The 18,885-nt window shown below is 41.1% G+C and overlaps 1 protein-coding gene across 1 annotated transcript in view; it reads right to left on the bottom strand.

The window, feature by feature from the left end:
• Positions 1-18,885, bottom strand: part of PLD1 (phospholipase D1) — a 138,578-nt gene that overhangs the window by 49,644 nt on the left and 70,049 nt on the right. The window contains exons 8-12 of the mRNA XM_063306443.1: positions 18,725-18,817; positions 7,900-8,052; positions 7,528-7,677; positions 6,197-6,280; positions 3,809-3,890 (exon numbers count right to left, since the gene is read on the bottom strand). Coding sequence (XP_063162513.1) covers positions 3,809-3,890; positions 6,197-6,280; positions 7,528-7,677; positions 7,900-8,052; positions 18,725-18,817 — 562 coding nt within the window. The remainder of the gene's footprint in view (positions 1-3,808; positions 3,891-6,196; positions 6,281-7,527; positions 7,678-7,899; positions 8,053-18,724; positions 18,818-18,885) is intronic.

The following is an 18,885-nucleotide window of genomic DNA, read 5'->3' as shown; positions in this document are numbered from 1 at the left end:
TCTTTAATTCTCACCTTCCAAAAGAAAATAAAAATACTTGGGCAGGATAAGTATGCTGAATTGCCCGGATGTTATTCTCCATATATTGTTTTCTGGTTGATAACCCTTTTATAATTTAAAGAAGTTTTGACTGAGATATTGTTAAGTGCTAGTGATGACTAACATAAAGAAGAAAGCTGATGCGCACAGCTTTTTCTTTAACAAATGAATAGGTTCCAGAACCTGAAACCTATTCAATTTATGTAACTTCAGAAGATATCATAGAACTTCAATAACATCTTTAAGATTAGAATTTTTTTTCTTTCTTTCAAGAAGGTCATGGATATGCCAGGATTCTACATTCTATAAAAGAAAAACTGTATGTGGCTGGTGCCTAGTCCTTTATCTGGAGGTATTCTTGTCTGCCTCGAAGAAAAGATAAAGATGGAGCATGGGAAATGAGACAGATTCTCCTGGGTAGTTTGAAAAGGCAAAGATAAATCTGGTAGGGGTCAGGAATCCTCATACAGAACTAAAGGAGGTATCTGGGAATATCCTTACAAGTTTGTCTTCTCATAAATGCATGTTTTGTGAGCAGACAGGCTCTCCTTCCCATAGTACGTATTTTGTGAGGGAGCCCAGGATGAACTGTCAAAATTGCAGATGAGCTCACTGTTCCAAAACACTGGACAGCTCTGCTCCATAAGATGCTCCTGCTACTTCTATGCTCCTTTGATGCTGGTAAACATTATCCTAATCTAAAATAACCCTGAGACCAAGAAAGACTGCTTATGGTTAAACAAATCTACTGTGTAATTCAAAACTAAAACTAAAAAAATCACCCAGATTTGAAATCTGAGATCTGAAGGCCAAGCAACCCAAGACACTTCACTTTTGACATAACCCGTTCTACTTTGCCACAATAAAGTGCTTGTCATGCTTGCCAGAAGTGTATAAATGGTCTGATCTCCATCCCAAGGCAATATTCTAGGAAGGGACCATCCTTGCCATAGAGGGAATAATTCTTTTTGACCCAGGAGAACTCAAATAGTACCTTGACAGCACTGGCAAAAGTCTTTTACGAAGGTGACAGAAAGCTGCCATTAAAGTGATCTGTTACCTCAAGCTCAATACTGTAACAGGGTTTGACCAACATAACAATAAAGTAGAGGTATATGCAAATGGCTGCGAGAGCTGGACCATAAGGAAGGCTGAGAGAAGGAAGATCGATGCTATTGAACTGTGGTGTTGGAGGAAAATTCTGAGAGTGCCTTGGACTGCAAGAAGATCAAACCAGTCCATACTCCAGGAAATAAAGCCAGACTGCTCACTTGAGGGAACGATATTAAAGGCAAAACTGAAATACTTTGGCCACATAATGAGAAGACAGGATACACTGGAGAAGGTGCTGATGCTAGGGAGAGTGGAAGGCAAAAGGAAGAGGGGCCGACCAAGGGCAAGATGGATTGATGATATTCTAGAGGTGATGGACTCGTCCCTGGGGGAGCTGGGGGTGTTGACGACCAACAGGAAGCTCTGGCGTGGGCTGGTCCATGAAGTCACGAAGAGTCGGAAGCGACTAAACGAATAAACAACAACAACATATGCAAATGATATGCCCTCTCCTAATTAGACCTATATTCTTGGAGAAGATCAATGCCTACCATTAGCAATTTAATGAGTATCCATTTTGAATGCAGACAGATATAGTAAATCACATCACACTGTGATATCATCTCTCTGGAAAGTCAATTTATACTATTTCTGCTGTTGCCACTGAAGTCCCTTGGAATAGGCCAAGCAATTTGGTTATTTAAATAATGGTTATGTTAACCACAGGTTAGGATGTTGTACAAACACCATGAAAGACAAGCTAAAACATACAATATTTCCCTCCCCACAAATATATAACATATACACTGAAAGACCTAACCCACATTATCTTCACTAACAAACAAATACCCCACAATAAGCAGACAATATACTTTTGACGAAACATGGGCAAAACCTCTATGACATCTGAGATACCACTTGGATACTGGCAGAAAAACTGGAACGAAACAAATCTGGAACTTTCCCCATAAGCTTAACTGATTACCAGACTGATTCTGGCTTTTTCTGCAGACTTAGCGTATTAGTGTGAGCCATCATCCAAACTATAGAACAGTGGCACTTATTTCACATGTCAGTAAGATAATGCTCAAGATCCTGCAAGGTAGACTTCAGCAATTCATGGAGCGAGAATTGCCAGATGTACAAGCTGGGTTTAGAAAAGGTAGAGGAACTAGGGACCAAATTGCCAATATCCGCTGGATAATGGAAAAAGCCAGGGAGTTTCAGAAAACATTTATTTCTGTTTTATTGACGAATCTAAAGCCTTTGACTGTGTGGACCATAACAAATTGTGGCAAGTTCTTAGTGGTATGGGGATACCAAGTCATCTTGTATGCCTCCTGAGGAATCTGTATAACGACCAAGTAGCAACAGTAAGAACAGACCATGGAACAACAGACTGGTTTAAGATTGGGAAAGGAGTATGGCAGGGCTGTATACTCTCACCCTACCTATTCAGCTTGTATGCAGAACACATCATGCGACATGCTGGCCTTGAGGAATCCAAGGCTGGGGTTAAAATCGCTGGAAGAAACATTAACAATCTCAGATATGCAGATGATACCACTTTGATGGCTGAAAGTGAAGAGGAACTGAGGAGCCTTATGATGAAGGTGAAAGAAGTAAGTGCAAAAGCTGGCTTGCAGCTAAACCTCAAAAAAACCAAGATTATGGCAACCAGCTTGATTGATAACTGGCAAATAGAGGGAGAAAACGTAGAAGCAGTGAAAGACTTTGTATTCCTAGGTGCAAAGATTACTGCAGATGCTGACTGCAGACCGGAAATCAGAAGACGTTTAATCCTTGGGAGAAGAGCAATGACAAATCTCAATAAAATAGTCAAGAGCAGAGACATCACACTGACAACAAAGGTCCGCATAGTTAAAGCAATGGTATTCCCAGTAGTAACATATGGCTGCGAGAGCTGGACCATAAGGAAGGCTGAGAGAAGGAAGATTGATGCTTTTGAACTGTGGTGTTGGAGGAAAATTCTGAGAGTGCCTTGGATTGCAAGAAGATCAAACCAGTCCATCCTCCAGAAAATAAAGCCAGACTGCTCACTTGAGGGAATGATATTAAAGGCAAAACTGAAATACTTTGGCCACATATTGAGAAGACAGGACACCCTGGAGAAGATGCTGATGCTAGGGAAAGTGGAAGGCAAAAGGAAGAGGGGCCGACCAAGGGCAAGATGGATAGATGATATTCTAGAGGTGACGGACTCGTCCCTGGGGGAGCTGGGGGTGTTGATGACTGACAGGAAGCTCTGGCGTGGGCTGGTCCATGAAGTCACGAAGAGTCGGAAGCGACTGAATGGATAAACAACAACAACAAAAATCCTCCAAACAGCCTAAAATATTGCATTAATCCAGGCCATGAGGTTAGTTCAGTGTGCCGGGCAGCTCAAAAACTGGGTTAACTAAATAAACCATCATCCAGTTATCTACAACAGCATTCACCCAACACACTTTACTTGCAATTGATCCATTTTCTGAGTTCAAACACCAATAAATAAATCAGTAAGCAATCTAACTTAGCACATTGTGCAAATGTATCTACTACATATTTAGCTGACTTGGCTGAGAGTGTTGAGTGAACACAGCCAGTATGTCTTATGAATACAGCCTTACCTTGAGTCCCTCCCTGAAAAATGGGGGATATCTCTTTCCTACCATCTTTCACAGCTTTGTAAGCTTGAAAAACACAGCACACTTACAGCCTTCCGCCTCAAAATGTAGTCTAGTCTCCAGTGATTCCCTTCCACCACAGGCCGCTTCATGAATATTTCGGGGCTCAGCCTGTAAAAAATGTAGAAAAGCTAATAAGATTGGTTGAAAAATACGATCGTGAGTATTTCTCGGTGGAACTGTTGCCAACTTGAGTGCACTTTCAGTCCTTTGAATCTGAAATGGACACGAACCATTTCAGGAATCTGAAATGGAAGTTAAACAAGAGAGTCTGCCGTAGGAAAGGGACCAAAAATAAAAATGCCAACACTGCAGTGCCCTTAAACAACAAATTTGTGGAACGTCTACATCTGGAATACTATATACAATCCTGGGTCACCATATTTGAAAAAGTATAGAGAGAGGGCAACCAGAAAGATCAGGAGGCACCAGCATGTTTCCTATGAGAAAAGACTAGAACATCTGGATCTTGTTAGCTTAGAAAAAAGGTGACCAACTGAGGTGATTGAGTTGTAAGAATCATACATGGCATGAAGAACATGAAAAGGGGGAGGTTTTCTCCTCCAAAAACTCTAGGACCAGAAATTATCCAAAGGAAGTGATTGAAGAGAGATTCATAACAGGCAAAAGTACATAATTAACCAGTGAATTTATTACTACATGATATGATGATGGCTATTGATTTGATTTGGAAGTCTTTAAGCAAGGATTGGGTAAATCTAAGTCAGTTATGAAGATTCTCTGCTATCTCCTCTAAAGAAAGCACCTCTAAATACCAGCTGGGAGAAAACACTTCTAAATACCAGTTACAGAGTAACAATGGTGAGAGAGGTTTATGTTACGACCTCCCAAAAGCATCTAGGCCTTGGCCTAATCCAAATTCTTGCTTTAATCACTCCAAGCTCTTTTCTTCCACTCTAGAGCCAACACTGGAGATGAGATGCTATTAGAGAGAAAAGCATCTGAACAAAACTTTATTTACATTTTTGGGCTAGTACCTCTAGGTTTTTTCCCCCTCCTCTCCTGTTTTAAAGTGCTAGGGCTTTTTGGGGTTATCCCTTTGTAGTTAGCATTTCCCACCTCCCAACAAATAGACCACAACTTCCCTTCGGACTCACAGTATTATTACTTTTTTAATCTGCTCAATTGTGCCAGATTCTGTCCCTGCAGTTTTCTTGGCAAAATTTCGGAAGTGGTTTGCCATTGCCTCCTTCCTAGGGCTGAGAGACTGACAGACAGCTGGCTTTGTGCCTAAGGCAGGACTAGAACTCATGGTCTCCCAGTTTCTAGCCTTAACCACTGCACCAAACTGGCTCTCACAATATTCATACAGATGGGAAGAATAAGTCATCAAAAGTTTTAAAATGAAGAACTAAAGTTATGATACCATGTTTTAAAATCCACTGACCCTTTCCAGTTCTCTTTTGCAAATTTGATACCTGCCAATGCAATGACAAATTTTATAGTTTTCATTCAACAGTAATTCAGTCCTGCTTGTCTTTTCTTTGTCTTTGTCTGAATGTGAAAGCTGAGCAGGGTTGGGTTTACTCATTTCTGGGATGGGAGACCAATTCCAGGGCTTTAAGAGTAGGCTTGAAAGCTGCAAAAAACTCCCAGAAGGTGGCAATGGCAAAGCATTTCCATACTGTTGTTGATTGCGACATATTCATGATGTCACCGGTAGCTCAGCTTGACTTAAAGGAGCTCAGCTCAGCATTACCTCCACCTTTTATTGTAACAGAAATGTTAGATTACACATTGTTTATATGTGAAGAAAACGAACACGTGTGCTTAAAAAGTTCATGTTTATTTGGTCTTTTGCTTGGATCTAAACAGTCTGCTCAACTCAGAATATAAGCATTGTGGTTGTTTGTGGTTGAAAAAGGTAATGTTGGGCCAGATGCCTCCATTCCCTACTCCTTCTCCCCTCCTTTTCTAACCCTGTAGAAAACAGAAGCTAAGGGAATCAGTCAACAGCTTCTTCTATTCCCCTCCCCACCTCCAATTATTTGAACACTTTTTTTGTGCCTCAGGTCTCTTAATTTACTTGATAAATGTTCAAGAAAGGCCAATAAGAAACTTTCCATTTTTTATTTTTTTCCATGCAAAAGAGACAAGCTGAAAAGCAATCATTGCATTAAAGCAACTTCTGTCTGATTAAAAGTTTTGGTTGGTTCTTTGTTTCCTCAGCCAAGTGTCCTGAAAAGACCTTTGCAGCAAAGCCTCTCTTATTCTCTGTCTCTTCCTCTGAGATGGTTGTTTCTGTTGCCAAACCATCTGGTCCTGCTGTTAAGTTTCCATGTGAAAGGACCCTAACAGTGCCACATTATAATTAAATATTCCAGAAAGTACCTTGAGAGGCTAGAAGGAGGCTGAGCAGGAAGGTTAGAATCTGATCATGTCAGTTAAATACTAACCACCAGTCTGTGATGAAAATTTCTTCCTTGGCTGCTTCCATGGCATTTGCCACGTCTTCAAAGTACCCCTTGGCATTTACATACCTAGAAGGAATGACAAAATTACACAAATAGGAAGATCTGGGATTACTAAAGGAAGATGCAACAATATACGTTTTTTTTTTCTATTGCAATAATCACAGAAAAGGAGGAAATGCAGGGGAAAAAAAAGAACCGAAAATGGTTAGGGGACTAGAACAGCTCCCTGTCAGGAAAGACTGTAGAAATAACTGTAGGACTTTTTACCCCAGAGCTAAAAAGAGGAACAGACATAATGGAGACACGTGAAACCATGCATGGTGTAGAAAATGTGGAAAGTTTTCTTTCTCTGTCTCATTTCACAGTTTTAAACATTAGGTTGATCCACTGAAACTAGATACAAAGGAATTCAAATGTCACCAGACATGACAATGACCAGCAGTTTAGGTGTTTTAAAAAGAGACTTGTACAATTCACAGAAAATAGGGCCATCAGTGGCTTGATGGCTACATACTATCTCTGAATCACAGGCAGAATATTTAAGCATCTCCTGCTGGAGAGCAATGGCAGAAGAGGTCCATGGACCCCTTGAACACACTTTTGAGTTTCCTGGATGCACCTCGCTGGCCACACAAAATGCTGTTGTGCTAAATGGGGACCTGATCCAGTTATTACGTTTTTAACAGGGGTGTGATAAGCAAGTCAACGATTAACCAACGTTCTAATATAAATCAGAACACAATCCTATGGCTACTATTAAGTAAAGAAAAGTACCTTGAAATTCTGACTTATTATTGTATGGAGATTTAAGTCCTTCAAGTGTGGCTCATCCACATTTATTAGCATCCTGAGGACAATAGTTGTCCCTTGGATACCTGCCACTATACAAGCGCAGAAATGCTGATGGCTTAGACATGAGCACAGATATCAGGGTTGCGATTTCTGTCTTTGTCCCCCCCCCAAATCCCTGGTAGAGTTCCTGTGCCAGTGACAGTTTGCATTATGGGAAGAATTGCCCCATATGGTTCATCACTAACAAAGCCATCTGTGGGCATGTGGCTGTGCGTGCATGCATGTGCACGCGTGTGTGTATATGTATATGTGGGGGGGGGGGAAATGATGACATGTGCATTGTAACATCAACTCGCAAACAATGTGACTTATGTACTTGGGACAGACACCATGACACAAATGCATAATTGCATCATTAGTGTGATGCCTGCATGACACGTACTGTCTTGCCACAGACACCTACGATCGCTGGATCTATGTGCTATCAGGACCTACTAAAGCAATGGAACATCTTCTCTTACCACTTGGCTAATGTGTTCTCCTGGATGGCTGCGTAGGAACCAAATCTGTGATGTCTGAGGAAGTTCTTGCCATTTTTCTGAATGAATTCTTCTATTCCTTGACCCCACCAGAGAGCATGTCGGTAGCTGTTGCACTTCAAAATCAGTGACCTGGTTGTGTGTGGGAAGAAATAACGAAGTGCAGAAAGGCATGGAGGAAAAGAAAAGAAGAGGAAACTAATCATCAACTTTACAACTTCCTCACTTGCACATAATCACCATTTGCAATCACAATCTGCAACCAGCAGAAGACTCACAATTTGGAAGCCACTGCATCGTAACGTTTAATACCGCAGAAGGATATGCCCATGTGGTACTATATGAACTTCTTACCTGGAAAGATTATCAATTCGTAAACCATATTGAGTTTCGGTCTCCTTCTTGCCAATCTTTATACTGAATTCTTTATCTACCAGTAGGACGAAGGAAACAGCTCCACTGTCTGGCTTCATGTACAGTAAGAAAGAGTCTTTTACTACTAACCACCTGGGAAAGGAATACAAATGATAGAAAATCAGTAGACTACGTTGATAATACCCTTTTCAAACTATCAGGCGTCAGTCATATGAACATTTAAAGCATCTAAACAACGGTTGCTATAATCACAACAGTACTTTTTTTCCAGCCTGTTCCTAAAAGCAGTACAATTTGCCTGCTGCATACTCTGTTCTGTATCATATTTTCTGTGAACTGCTTCACTTAACGTATCCATTCTAGACAAGCTGAAGTACTGTTATACTTAACCCTCCTCTGAATAGAAGGCAAGTAGGCAATTTTCAGGAGTTAGTTCATTGAGATGTATCAAGACTTGATAAGCATGGTTAATACCCTCCCAATTTAGAGGTGTCATATTTTGTTAAGTACCAATGAATCATCTAAACCAGCTCTGTCTAACCTGATCCTTAAGACTGGATACTTACATACACCATTCCCATGAATTCAACTTACTTTTAATTTTCACAAGATATACTCTCTGGTTTCCACATAACAAAAAATTACACAGCAAGCAAGATATTGTTGCCTGTATACTACATATACAGCCACGTTCATTAAGACCATAACTCCCCAAATTCCCAGCCACTTGGATATACTCTCAGATATGTGTTAATTAAGTATCTAAAAGATGCTTTCAGAGAATATGCTAAATTTGGTTAGTTACCTTTTTTCTTGTTTGATTGTGGCTTAATGATTGTTTAGCTAGTTGCTTAGTTTATGGTACCTTGTATAGTCTCTTTGTCTGTTTGTTTGTTTGTGTTTGCCTTTGAGTCAGTATTGACTCTTGGCGACTGCCTGGACAAGTCCTTGCAGTTTTCTTGGCAAGGTTTCGGATGTGGTTTGCCCTGGCCTTCTTCCTAGGGCTGAGAGAGGGTGACTGGTCCAAGATCTGGCTTTGTGCTTAAGACTACTAGAACTCATGGTCTCCTGCTTTCTAGCCTGATGCCTTAACCTCTACACCAAACTAGCTGTTGTGTAGTAGAAACCCAAAACATGAGTTAATTCAGCACCAGGTTCTATAGTCCTCCCTTAGGTGGGGAAACCAGCTGAGCGACCTTGGGCCAGTCACTACCTCTCGGTTCTAATTAGTGTCTATAACAAAATCCTTCACTGCATCCTGCGTTGATAACTTTGCTGTAAGAACTAGGCATGCACAGTGTGGACAAGCAATCATGTAGGCCAAACACTAAGAAAAACAACAATTGGCTAGGAATCCTGAAATTAGATGTGCCAACATAACAGTCAGGGCTGGCAGCATGCTGTGCAAGGCTGGCCTGAAATGACATTTTTATGAATGAATTCTTCAGAAAAATTCTGACGAGGCCACCATGCTAAGAGGTGGCATTCTTCACAAAGGAGGGAGGTTCTAACCCCAGACAAAACGTCTTACTCAACAAAGGATAATCCAGTTCCCGGTTACAAGGATGTATTTTTGGAAACATGACTGCCTTTTATTATATTTTCTAAAGCAAACCAGAACTGATCTTTCAAACCTGAAAGGTTTAGCAGCATCTTTTCCCCTTAAACAATGTAGCTGTCAGAATGTTTCCACCTTATATTTTTGTGGCCCTATAGACTTCATCATTATTCCAATTTAATGTGGGTCCTTTTTTGCCTCCTGGACTGGACTTTTTATTGGACCAAAGTTTTTATACTTGCTCCTCTCTGCTCTGCACCTGTGAGTTTCTTGCAGGAACTGTCTGTCTTTTCTACGTCTATTTCTCCAATTTTGTAATTCAAAAATGAAATTTCCCCCTAGCCAAGTGGAATGGAATATTCCATTCTGACACGTTTTCATGTCTATGCAAACCAGGTTGAAATTTTCCTAGGCAGTAATTAGTTGCTAGGCTCTAAAGTGACTCATTGGGTCTCCTGAGCTTCAAGGCTGGGAGTCACTCAGAAAAGGTCCATTCACTACTGTGCTCTGGTAACATTATAAGCCAGTCTAGGACTTGCTTCAACAATAATAGCATTCAGTGTTTGTTTGGCTAATGATTCCTGGTCTCCAACATCTGGAGCATCTTGTTTTGAAAGGCTTTTGCCCATCATTATAGGCTCAACACTTTAAAACTCAGTCGCAATTATAAAAGTTGTTTACAAAAGCACACTGACTTAATTCCAACTTTAGTTTTGAAAAGATGGATTGCCAAGCAACAGGCTGTGCAGCAGAGAGAGAAGAAAGTGTGTGTGTGTGACACACATGCACTCATACACACACACACACACACACACAGCTGGGGTAGGAGAACACGACTGAGCAGATTTTGCTGTGTTCAGTACAGACTTCCTAAGCGCTGTGGGAGGAATGGGGAGGAGAATGTCTCCAAGCTATTTTTACCATCAGGGTATGCACAGACATACTAGGAATACTGAAATGAATGCTTTGCCAAGTCAGTTCTCAAAATGGATGCATTTTTACCCCAGGAGGAGGGAGAACCATTCACTGTTCTCAAAGCATGGCTGGTGGAGGAGGGCTTTCTCCAGACTACTTCATAAGGACTAGTAACACCTTGTCATTTTTATGCTATGTTGCTTTGCCTTTTCATCTTTCATGTTGTGTGTTGCTGGGCAGTATTGTTTCTTGATACAGGAAATGACACATAAATGGGGAAAAGAAATCATAAGCATTCTCTGGCCCATCTTTCCCTGCGTGAAATTCTTAACTCTTATGAATTCTCAACATGTGTCATGGGAGCTGTCAAACTGTTCCTCCTCACATGCAGGGCCAGAACTAGTCTGTTTCTTGACTTTGTTGCTGCACAGCCATGACTTGTTCCAAATCACATGTGCCAATTCTTCATGCAATCTAGAAGAGCTGTAGTGATGTCATCATTTACAGCAAGGGGTCAAAACTAAGTCTGTTTGCTACTTAAGAAGAAGCACCCATCTGCCAACCACTAACATTGACCTATTCGTTGCTGTCTCCTTTTCTGGTTGCAGATTTTTTTTTTTTAATCTGTTCAATTGTGTCTGATTCTATGAGACTGCCTGGACAAGTCTCTGCAGTCTTCTTGGCAAATTTTTTTCGGAAGTGGTTTGCCATTGCCTCCTTCCTAGGGCTGAGAGAAAGTGACTGGCCCAAGGCCACCCAGCTGGCTTTGTGCCTAAGGTGGGACTAGAACTCACAGTCTCCTGGTTTCTAGCCTGGTGCCTTAACCACTACACCAAACTGGCTCTAGGGCTGCAGAATAGCCTTTCTCAAATCATTTCTGTATTACGGCCAAGTAAATTAGATGATATATCCATGGAATTACCCAGAGTTGAGCTCAATGTAACCTAGGTGGTACCTGTACAAGATTGTGTGAGAATTTGGTGTAATTGCATAAGATTTTGTACAGGGCATCAGTGTGACTGCCCTGAAATCCTGAGAAAGTTGCTGCTTTTGTGAGCCTTTTTTTTTTTTTTGGATAATTTTATTAAAGATCTTTTTAAAAAAGAAGATAAAAACTAATACAAACTAATACAAACTAGAAAGAAAGAAAAGAGAAAGCTAAAAGTGCAAGAAAAGAAAAAAAAGGAAAAATAGAAAAGAAAAATGATACAAAGTAGCTTCTGATCTTCTTTACAGCAGTTATAAGTTGTTGTTGTTTATTCGTTTAGTCGCTTCCGACTCTTCGTGACTTCATGGACCACCCCACGCCATAGCTTCCTGTCGGTCGTCAACACCCCCAGCTCCCCCAGGGACGAGTCCGTCACCTCTAGAATATCATCCATCCATCTTGCCCTTGGTCGGCCCCTCTTCCTTTTGCCTTCCACTCTCCCTACCATCAGCATCTTCTCCAGGGTGTCCTGTCTTCTCATTATGTGGCCAAAGTATTTCAGTTTTGCCTTTAATATCATTCCCTCAAGTGAGCAGTCTGGCTTTATTTCCTGGAGGATGGACTGGTTGGATCTTCTTGCAGTCCAAGGCACTCTCAGAATTTTCCTCCAACACCACAGTTCAAAAGCATCGATCTTCCTTCGCTCAGCCTTCCTTATGGTCCAGCTCTCGCAGCCATATGTTACTACAGGGAACACCATTGCTTTAACTATGCGGGCCTTTGTTGTCAGTGTGATGTCTCTGCTCTTAACTATTTTATCGAGATTTGTCATTGCTCTTCTTCCAAGGATTAAGCGTCTTCTGATTTCCTGACTGCAGTCAGCATCTGCAGTAATCTTTGCACCTAGGAATACAAAGTCTTTCACTGCTTCTACATTTTCTCCCTCTATTTGCCAGTTATCAATCAAGCTGGTTGCCATAATCTTGGTTTTTTTGAGGTTTAGCTGCAAACCAGCTTTTGCACTTTCTTCTTTCACCTTCATCATAAGGCTCCTCAGTTCCTCTTCACTTTCAGCCATCAAGGTGGTATCATCTGCATATCTGAGATTGTTAATGTTTCTTCCAGAGATTTTAACTCCAGCCTTGGATTCCTCAAGCCCAGCTTGTCGCATGATGTGTTCTGCATACAAGCTGAATAGGTAGGGTGAGAGTATACAGCCCTGCCGTACTCCTTTCCCAATCTTAAACCAGTCTGTTGTTCCGTGGTCTGTTCTTACTGTTGCTACTTGGTCGTTATACAGATTCTTCAGGAGGCATACAAGATGACTTGGTATCCCCATACCACTAAGAACTTGCCACAATTTGTTATGGTCCACACAGTCAAAGGCTTTAGAATAGTCAATCAAACAGAAATAGATGTTTTTCTGAAACTCCCTGGCTTTTTCCATTATCCAGCGGATATTGGCAATTTGGTCTCTAGTTCCTCTGCCTTTTCTAAACCCAGCTTGTACATCTGGCAATTCTCGCTCCATGAACTGCTGAAGTCTACCTTGCAGGATCTTGAGCATTACCTTACTGGCATGTGAAATGAGTGCCACTGTTCGATAGTTTGAACATTCTTTAGTGTTTCCCTTTTTTCGTATGGGGATATAAGTTGATTTTTTCCAGTCTGATGGCCATTCTTGTGTTTTCCAAATTTGCTGGCATATAGCATGCATTACCTTGACAGCATCATCTTGCAAGATTTTGAACAGTTCAGCTGGGATGCCGTCGTCTCCTGCTGCCTTGTTATTAGCAATGCTTCTTAAGGCCCACTCAACCTCACTCTTCAGGATGTCTGGCTCTAGCTCACCGACCACACCGTCAAAGTTATCCCCGATATTGTTATCCTTCCTATACAGGTTTTCTGTATATTCTTGCCACCTTTTCTTGATCTCTTCTTCTTCTGTTAGGTCCTTGCCATCTTTGTTTTTGATCATACCCATTTTTGCCTGGAATTTACCTCCAATGTTTCTAATTTTCTGGAAGAGGTCTCTTGTCCTTCCTATTCTATTGTCTTCTTCCACTTCCGCGCATTGCTTGTTTAAAAATAATTCCTTATCTCTTCTGGCTAACCTCTGGAATTTTGCATTTAATTGGGCATATCTGCCCCTATCACTGTTGGCTTTTGCTTTCCTTCTTTCTTGGGCTACTTCTAGTGTCTCAGCAGACAGCCATTTTGCCTTCTTGGTTTTCTCTTTCTTTGGGATATATTTTGTTGCCGCCTCCTGAACAATGCTGCCAACTTCTGTCCAGAGTTCTTCCGGGACCCTATCTACTAAGTCCAGTCCCTCAAATCTATTCTTCACCTCCACTGCATATTCCTTAGGAATATTAGTGAGCTCATATCTAGCTGATCTGTGGGTCTTCCCTAATCTCTTTAGTCTGATCCTAAATTGTGCAAGAAGTAGTTCGTGATCTGAACTACAGTCAGCTCCAGGCCTTGTTTTTACCGACTGTACAGATGTCCGCCACCTTTGGCTGCAAAGGATGTAATCAATCTGATTTCGGTGTTGTCCATCTGGTGAAGTCCATGTATAAAGCCGTCTCTTAGGTTGTTGGAAGAGAGTGTTTGTTATGCAGAGTGAATTGTCTTGGCAAAATTCTATCAGCCTGTGTCCTGCTTCGTTTTGTTCTCCCAGGCCATACTTACCTGTAATTCGAGGTGTCATTTGACTGCCCACCTTAGCATTCCAGTCTCCTGTGATGAAAGTAACATCTCTTTTAGGCGTGTTGTCCAGCAGGTGCTGCAGATCCTCATAGAACCGCTCTACTTCAGCTTCTTCAACATCTGTGGTTGGGGCGTATATTTGGATCACTGTGATGTTAGATGGCTTGCCCTGAATTCGAATTGAGATCATTCTGTCGTTTTTTGGGTTGTATCCAAGCACTGCTTTAGCCACTTTACTATTAATTATGAAGGCTACTCCATTTCTTCTGTGGTCCTCTTGTCCGCAGTAGTAGATCTGGTGGTCATTTGATGTGAAGTGGCCCATTCCAGTCCATTTTAGTTCACTGATGCCCAGAATGTCTATCTTTAATCTTGACATCTCACCAATAACCACATCCAATTTGCCCTGGCTCATAGATCTTACATTCCAGGTTCCGATGGTGTGTTGATCCTTAGAACATCGGATTCGCCGTTCACCACCAGCACCGTCGGCCGCTAGCCGTCCTTCCGGCTTTGAGCTAGCTGCGTCATCACGTCTGGGGCTAGTTGAGCTCATCCTCTGTTCCTCCCCAGTAGCATTTTGACCATCTTCCGACCTGGGGGTCTCATCTTCCGATGGTATACCGACATATCTCTGGTTGTACTGATCCATTTAGTTTTCACGGCAAGAATACTGGGGTGGGTTGCCATTACCTTCCCCAGGGATCGCATTTAGTCTGACCTCTCTGTCATGACCTTCCCGTCTTGGGTGGCCCTTCACGGTTTAGCTCATGGCATCATTGAGGTGCTCAAGCTCCAGCACCACGACAAGGTAACGATCCTTTGCTGAAGCAGTTATAAGTACAATCATAAATTTACCTCTAATTTTTGGTTACAACGTAACTTTCTACTTTCTGTAATCTATTCCGTCTAATCATCTAAAACATAAATTAATTTTTTTTTTGATTCACGCAACAAGTCTGGTATCCAGTCAGCAATAAACGTAACTTTCATGAGCCTTCAGATCAGTGCTTCTCAAGCTTGGCAACTTCAAGCTTCGACTCCCAGAATTCCCCATGGCTGGCTGGGGAATTCTGGGAGTTGAAGTCCACACAGCTTGAAGTTGCCAAGCTTGAGAAACACTGCTTTAGATAGTATTAAGTTCAACTTAAAAAATATTTAATTTTAATGGGGGTGGGGGGGAAGGTTTGAAGAAAGAGTGGCCTGCTGACTGTGTGAGCTGCAAGTCCTACTATTTTCTGTCCTGGGAGGACATCCTTTTGTCCCTCTGCTTTGGGAGCCTGAGACTTGATGTACCATAAGATGCAAATAGGCAACTGAGGACATCCATTCTGCTTACTGGAGACAGCAATTTGATGGTGCCATGTACTCTGGCACATCCAGGACAAAACCCGCATTGTCTTCACACTGCAAATTGAACTGAGGTTTTGTGAAGTGTTTCAGGACACCCCAATGCTTTCCAAAGAGGACAACAGTCCGGGAACGTTGGGCAGCATTACCAAATCGGCTGCCAGGGTCGTACGGCATCTTGTTTGAGTCTACGAGCAAAACACTTTTTTAAAGAAAAGGAAAAAAGGAAAGAAAAAGGCTCAGGATACTGTGCTACTGAAAAAGAGAAATGCTCAGACACTTTAGGCACTGCTATGGCCACAACCACATCCATTCACAGAATAATCGGTTTGAATTTGGTGGGATTTATTTCCCAGTAGGTTTGATTAGCAGTTTGTGTGAAACAGGAAAAAGTGAAATTATGATATATGGATTTGATGACTAAAAATAATAATGGACAATAGAAATAATGAAAGTTACGTTGTAAACTTAGAGTAAGAGTTTAATGTAAATTTATACTTATACCTGTTGCAAAGGAAGTCGGGAGTAGTTCTTTTTCTTTATTTCTTTTTCTTTCTTTTTTTGCACTTTTGACTTTGTTCTTTCTCTTCTTTTTCACTCTGTTCTTCTTTTTACTTTCTATTTTAATCATTCTTTTTTTTTAGCTTTTATCTTTTTAATCTTTTTAATCTAATAAATGTAATTTAAAAAAGAAGTAAGTTTGCTTAGGAGGAAAATCACAAAACAAAAGATGACCAAGAGCAAAGTAAGAAGCATTGAATTCACGGGATTTGAGGAAGGGACAAAATAAAACCAGAGCTCTGAGAGCATCTTGCAAATTGTAAAGTAACTTAAATCCAGGAGACTGTTAGTAATAATGTTAACATTACTACTGTTACTATTAGTAGTAATACAATTTTTAAAAAAACAACTGATCACCATGAAGGCTGCATAGGTTCAACTGGTCTATTAAGCCCTGAATGCCTGTCATCAAAATCCATTGAACTAACAAAATCAAAATGGTCTATAAATACCAAACACTCATATGCATATAGATCCAAACAACTGTAAATTAGATCCATGGTGTTTCAGTCTTAGAACAGTCTTGGTGTTTTTGGAGTATGTTCGTGTGATGGACTTCAGCAACGCTGCTGGTTCTTATGAAGGAGGGAGCACATTCCAAGGAGGGGAACAAGATAAGAGGAAGCAGTCCAGAGATGGAACATGGGAAGACTAAGAGGTCCAGAGTAGCCCTGCCCTAGAAGCTCCCAGGTTATTTCCCCTTAGGTTAGGCAGGGTAGCTTTAGTCTGGCAAGATTCTGTCAATACGGTGTGAGCAAATAAAGAACTGAAGTTTGGCTGCATTGATCCTTCATCGTTCTTGGGCTGGCCCTGACAGTTCCAGAAAACTATGAATGCTAGATGTGCAAAGCAACCCTAAACACATGTTCATTTGGCAAAAGGATTATCTACACAATTTAAACCATGATATACTTTAAAAAATAGCCTCTTGTTTTGTTCAAAAGGAAAAGCAACCCATTTTCAAACTGCAAGGAAGCATTTCAATGCTTTATCTCATTTTGGAGTTTACAAGCAGTAGATACGATGTATTGTATGTAACATCTCCATTAATTACGAATGCAGTCCTAATGAACGTGTGTGCCAATTGGAGGGGGTTAGTCATTTCTGCCAGCTGAAATCTCCTTCTGTGAGGAAGAGGCCTGCCAATAGCACAGAGAGATCTGCCAGAGAAGAGCTACAACTGGGGCAGGGGAAGGCAAGATCAGCATCAAACGCAGCTCAACTAGGAAGGCACCCAAACTGTACAAGGGAAGGCCAAGGAGCATCCTAAGTCAGGGATAGGCCAGATAATGGCCACAGCAGCAGTCTTTCCACAGGTATCTTCCATGGACCTGCCAGCAAGGCAAAGTGCAAGACGGTAGCCTCATCTTTATTTCCAGAGATGTCTTTGGGCCCCACACTTTGGCTCCACAGACATTTCAGAAAATTAAAAGGAGTTGGTGGCTGCCTTGAAGTACTTGTTTGAAGGTGGACCCTTTGTGGTTATATCTGACCAAGCCAAGAGGCTGTTCGCTATTAGAGAAATCACAGTTAATAAGTAGAAGGCCTGATGGCAAGCCTGAAGTGAGGCTGTTGCGTACTTTATACTGTAGGTATACACCTTCCCCTTACATTTAATTGATTAATAAATTGTTTAGGTAGCAGCTAAGCTGAAGTACGACTTACTCCATTCCTTTGTAGGAGGGTGTCTTGAATCTATTAACTAATCAATGAAATCTTCATTTAAACAGAAAAAAATATTCATTTATTATTCACCAAGTCTGTACGTAATAATAGAAGTAATAATTTTTTTGTGTGCATTTGAGTCAGTGTTGACTCCTGGCAATTACCTGGACTAGTCCCTGCAGTTTTCTTGGCAAGATTTTCAGAAGTGGTTTGCCATTGCCTCCTTCCTAGGGCTGTGTGTGTGTGACTGGCTCAAGGTCACCCCATTGGTTTTGTACCTAAAGTGGGACAAGAACCCACAAACTCCCAGTTTCTAGCCTTGTGCCTTAACCACTGCACCAAACTGGCTCTCTGTAATAATGGCAATAAAGACTTATTAACTGGGGGTACCCTCTTTAAAATTAAAATGTTTTGAATTGATTAACAAATCCCTTTTGTCAACTAAATACAGCATTTCTAATATATTTGACTCTCATGCTATGCCTGAACACATCTTCCATCCATCTGTGAATCTCTGTACCAACTTTTGCACAAAGCAGAGAGGAATACCAACTTTTAGCCTTGTAGTGAAGCAATAATCTATACTGTATTTATTTTTTTTTAATTAAATCAAAATTTGCTTTTATCCTACCCACTCTGGATAGAGTATATTCTGAAAAAAACTGTGTTCCCTACACCCTGCTCCCAGTTGTGTTATAAATCCCTTCTGTTTCTGAAGGGGAAAAATGTGGTCCCAACTGGTTCTTTCTGAAAGGAAAAGGAACAAAGCAGAAAAGCATTGAAAAATGGCTACCGGAGCTTGCATAAAGGTGAGCTACGAGTTTTTGCCAGATAAAAGAATTTATGCAATTGAATGCAAATGGGGTTCAATTTAATATATACAAGTCCATCTGTCACCAGTTTTGCATCTCTGACTTTAGGTGACAGTAATATTATTCAGGTCTTTCCCAAGTGTTTCTTCTGGTTTAAACAAACGAGGCAGTTATTGGAGAGCATAAATTATTTGTACCACCTGCACCTTTTTTTTTTTTAAAGCTACCCTTCTCTGTTGCTAATACATTCAGCATAACGCTGGAAAAAGTCATTCAGAAAGAAATTCAGGATTTCCATAAAAGTACCTTTTCGACCATCGGTAGCACAGCCTTCCTTGCCCACAGCAATTCAAACCGGGAATTCGATGTCCTCCAGACCTTTTCATAATCATGCCCTCTCTGAAAGGAAAGAAAAGAGATGGGATGCAATGATTTAGCAAGTTCTTGGGAGAAGAAAAACCTATTCG

The sequence above is a fragment of the Candoia aspera genome, chromosome 6, assembly GCF_035149785.1.
Source record: "Candoia aspera isolate rCanAsp1 chromosome 6, rCanAsp1.hap2, whole genome shotgun sequence".
Taxonomy (NCBI): domain Eukaryota; kingdom Metazoa; phylum Chordata; class Lepidosauria; order Squamata; family Boidae; genus Candoia; species Candoia aspera.
Note: the sequence above shows the minus strand (reverse complement) of the source record. Positions and strands in the feature narration are given on the sequence as shown.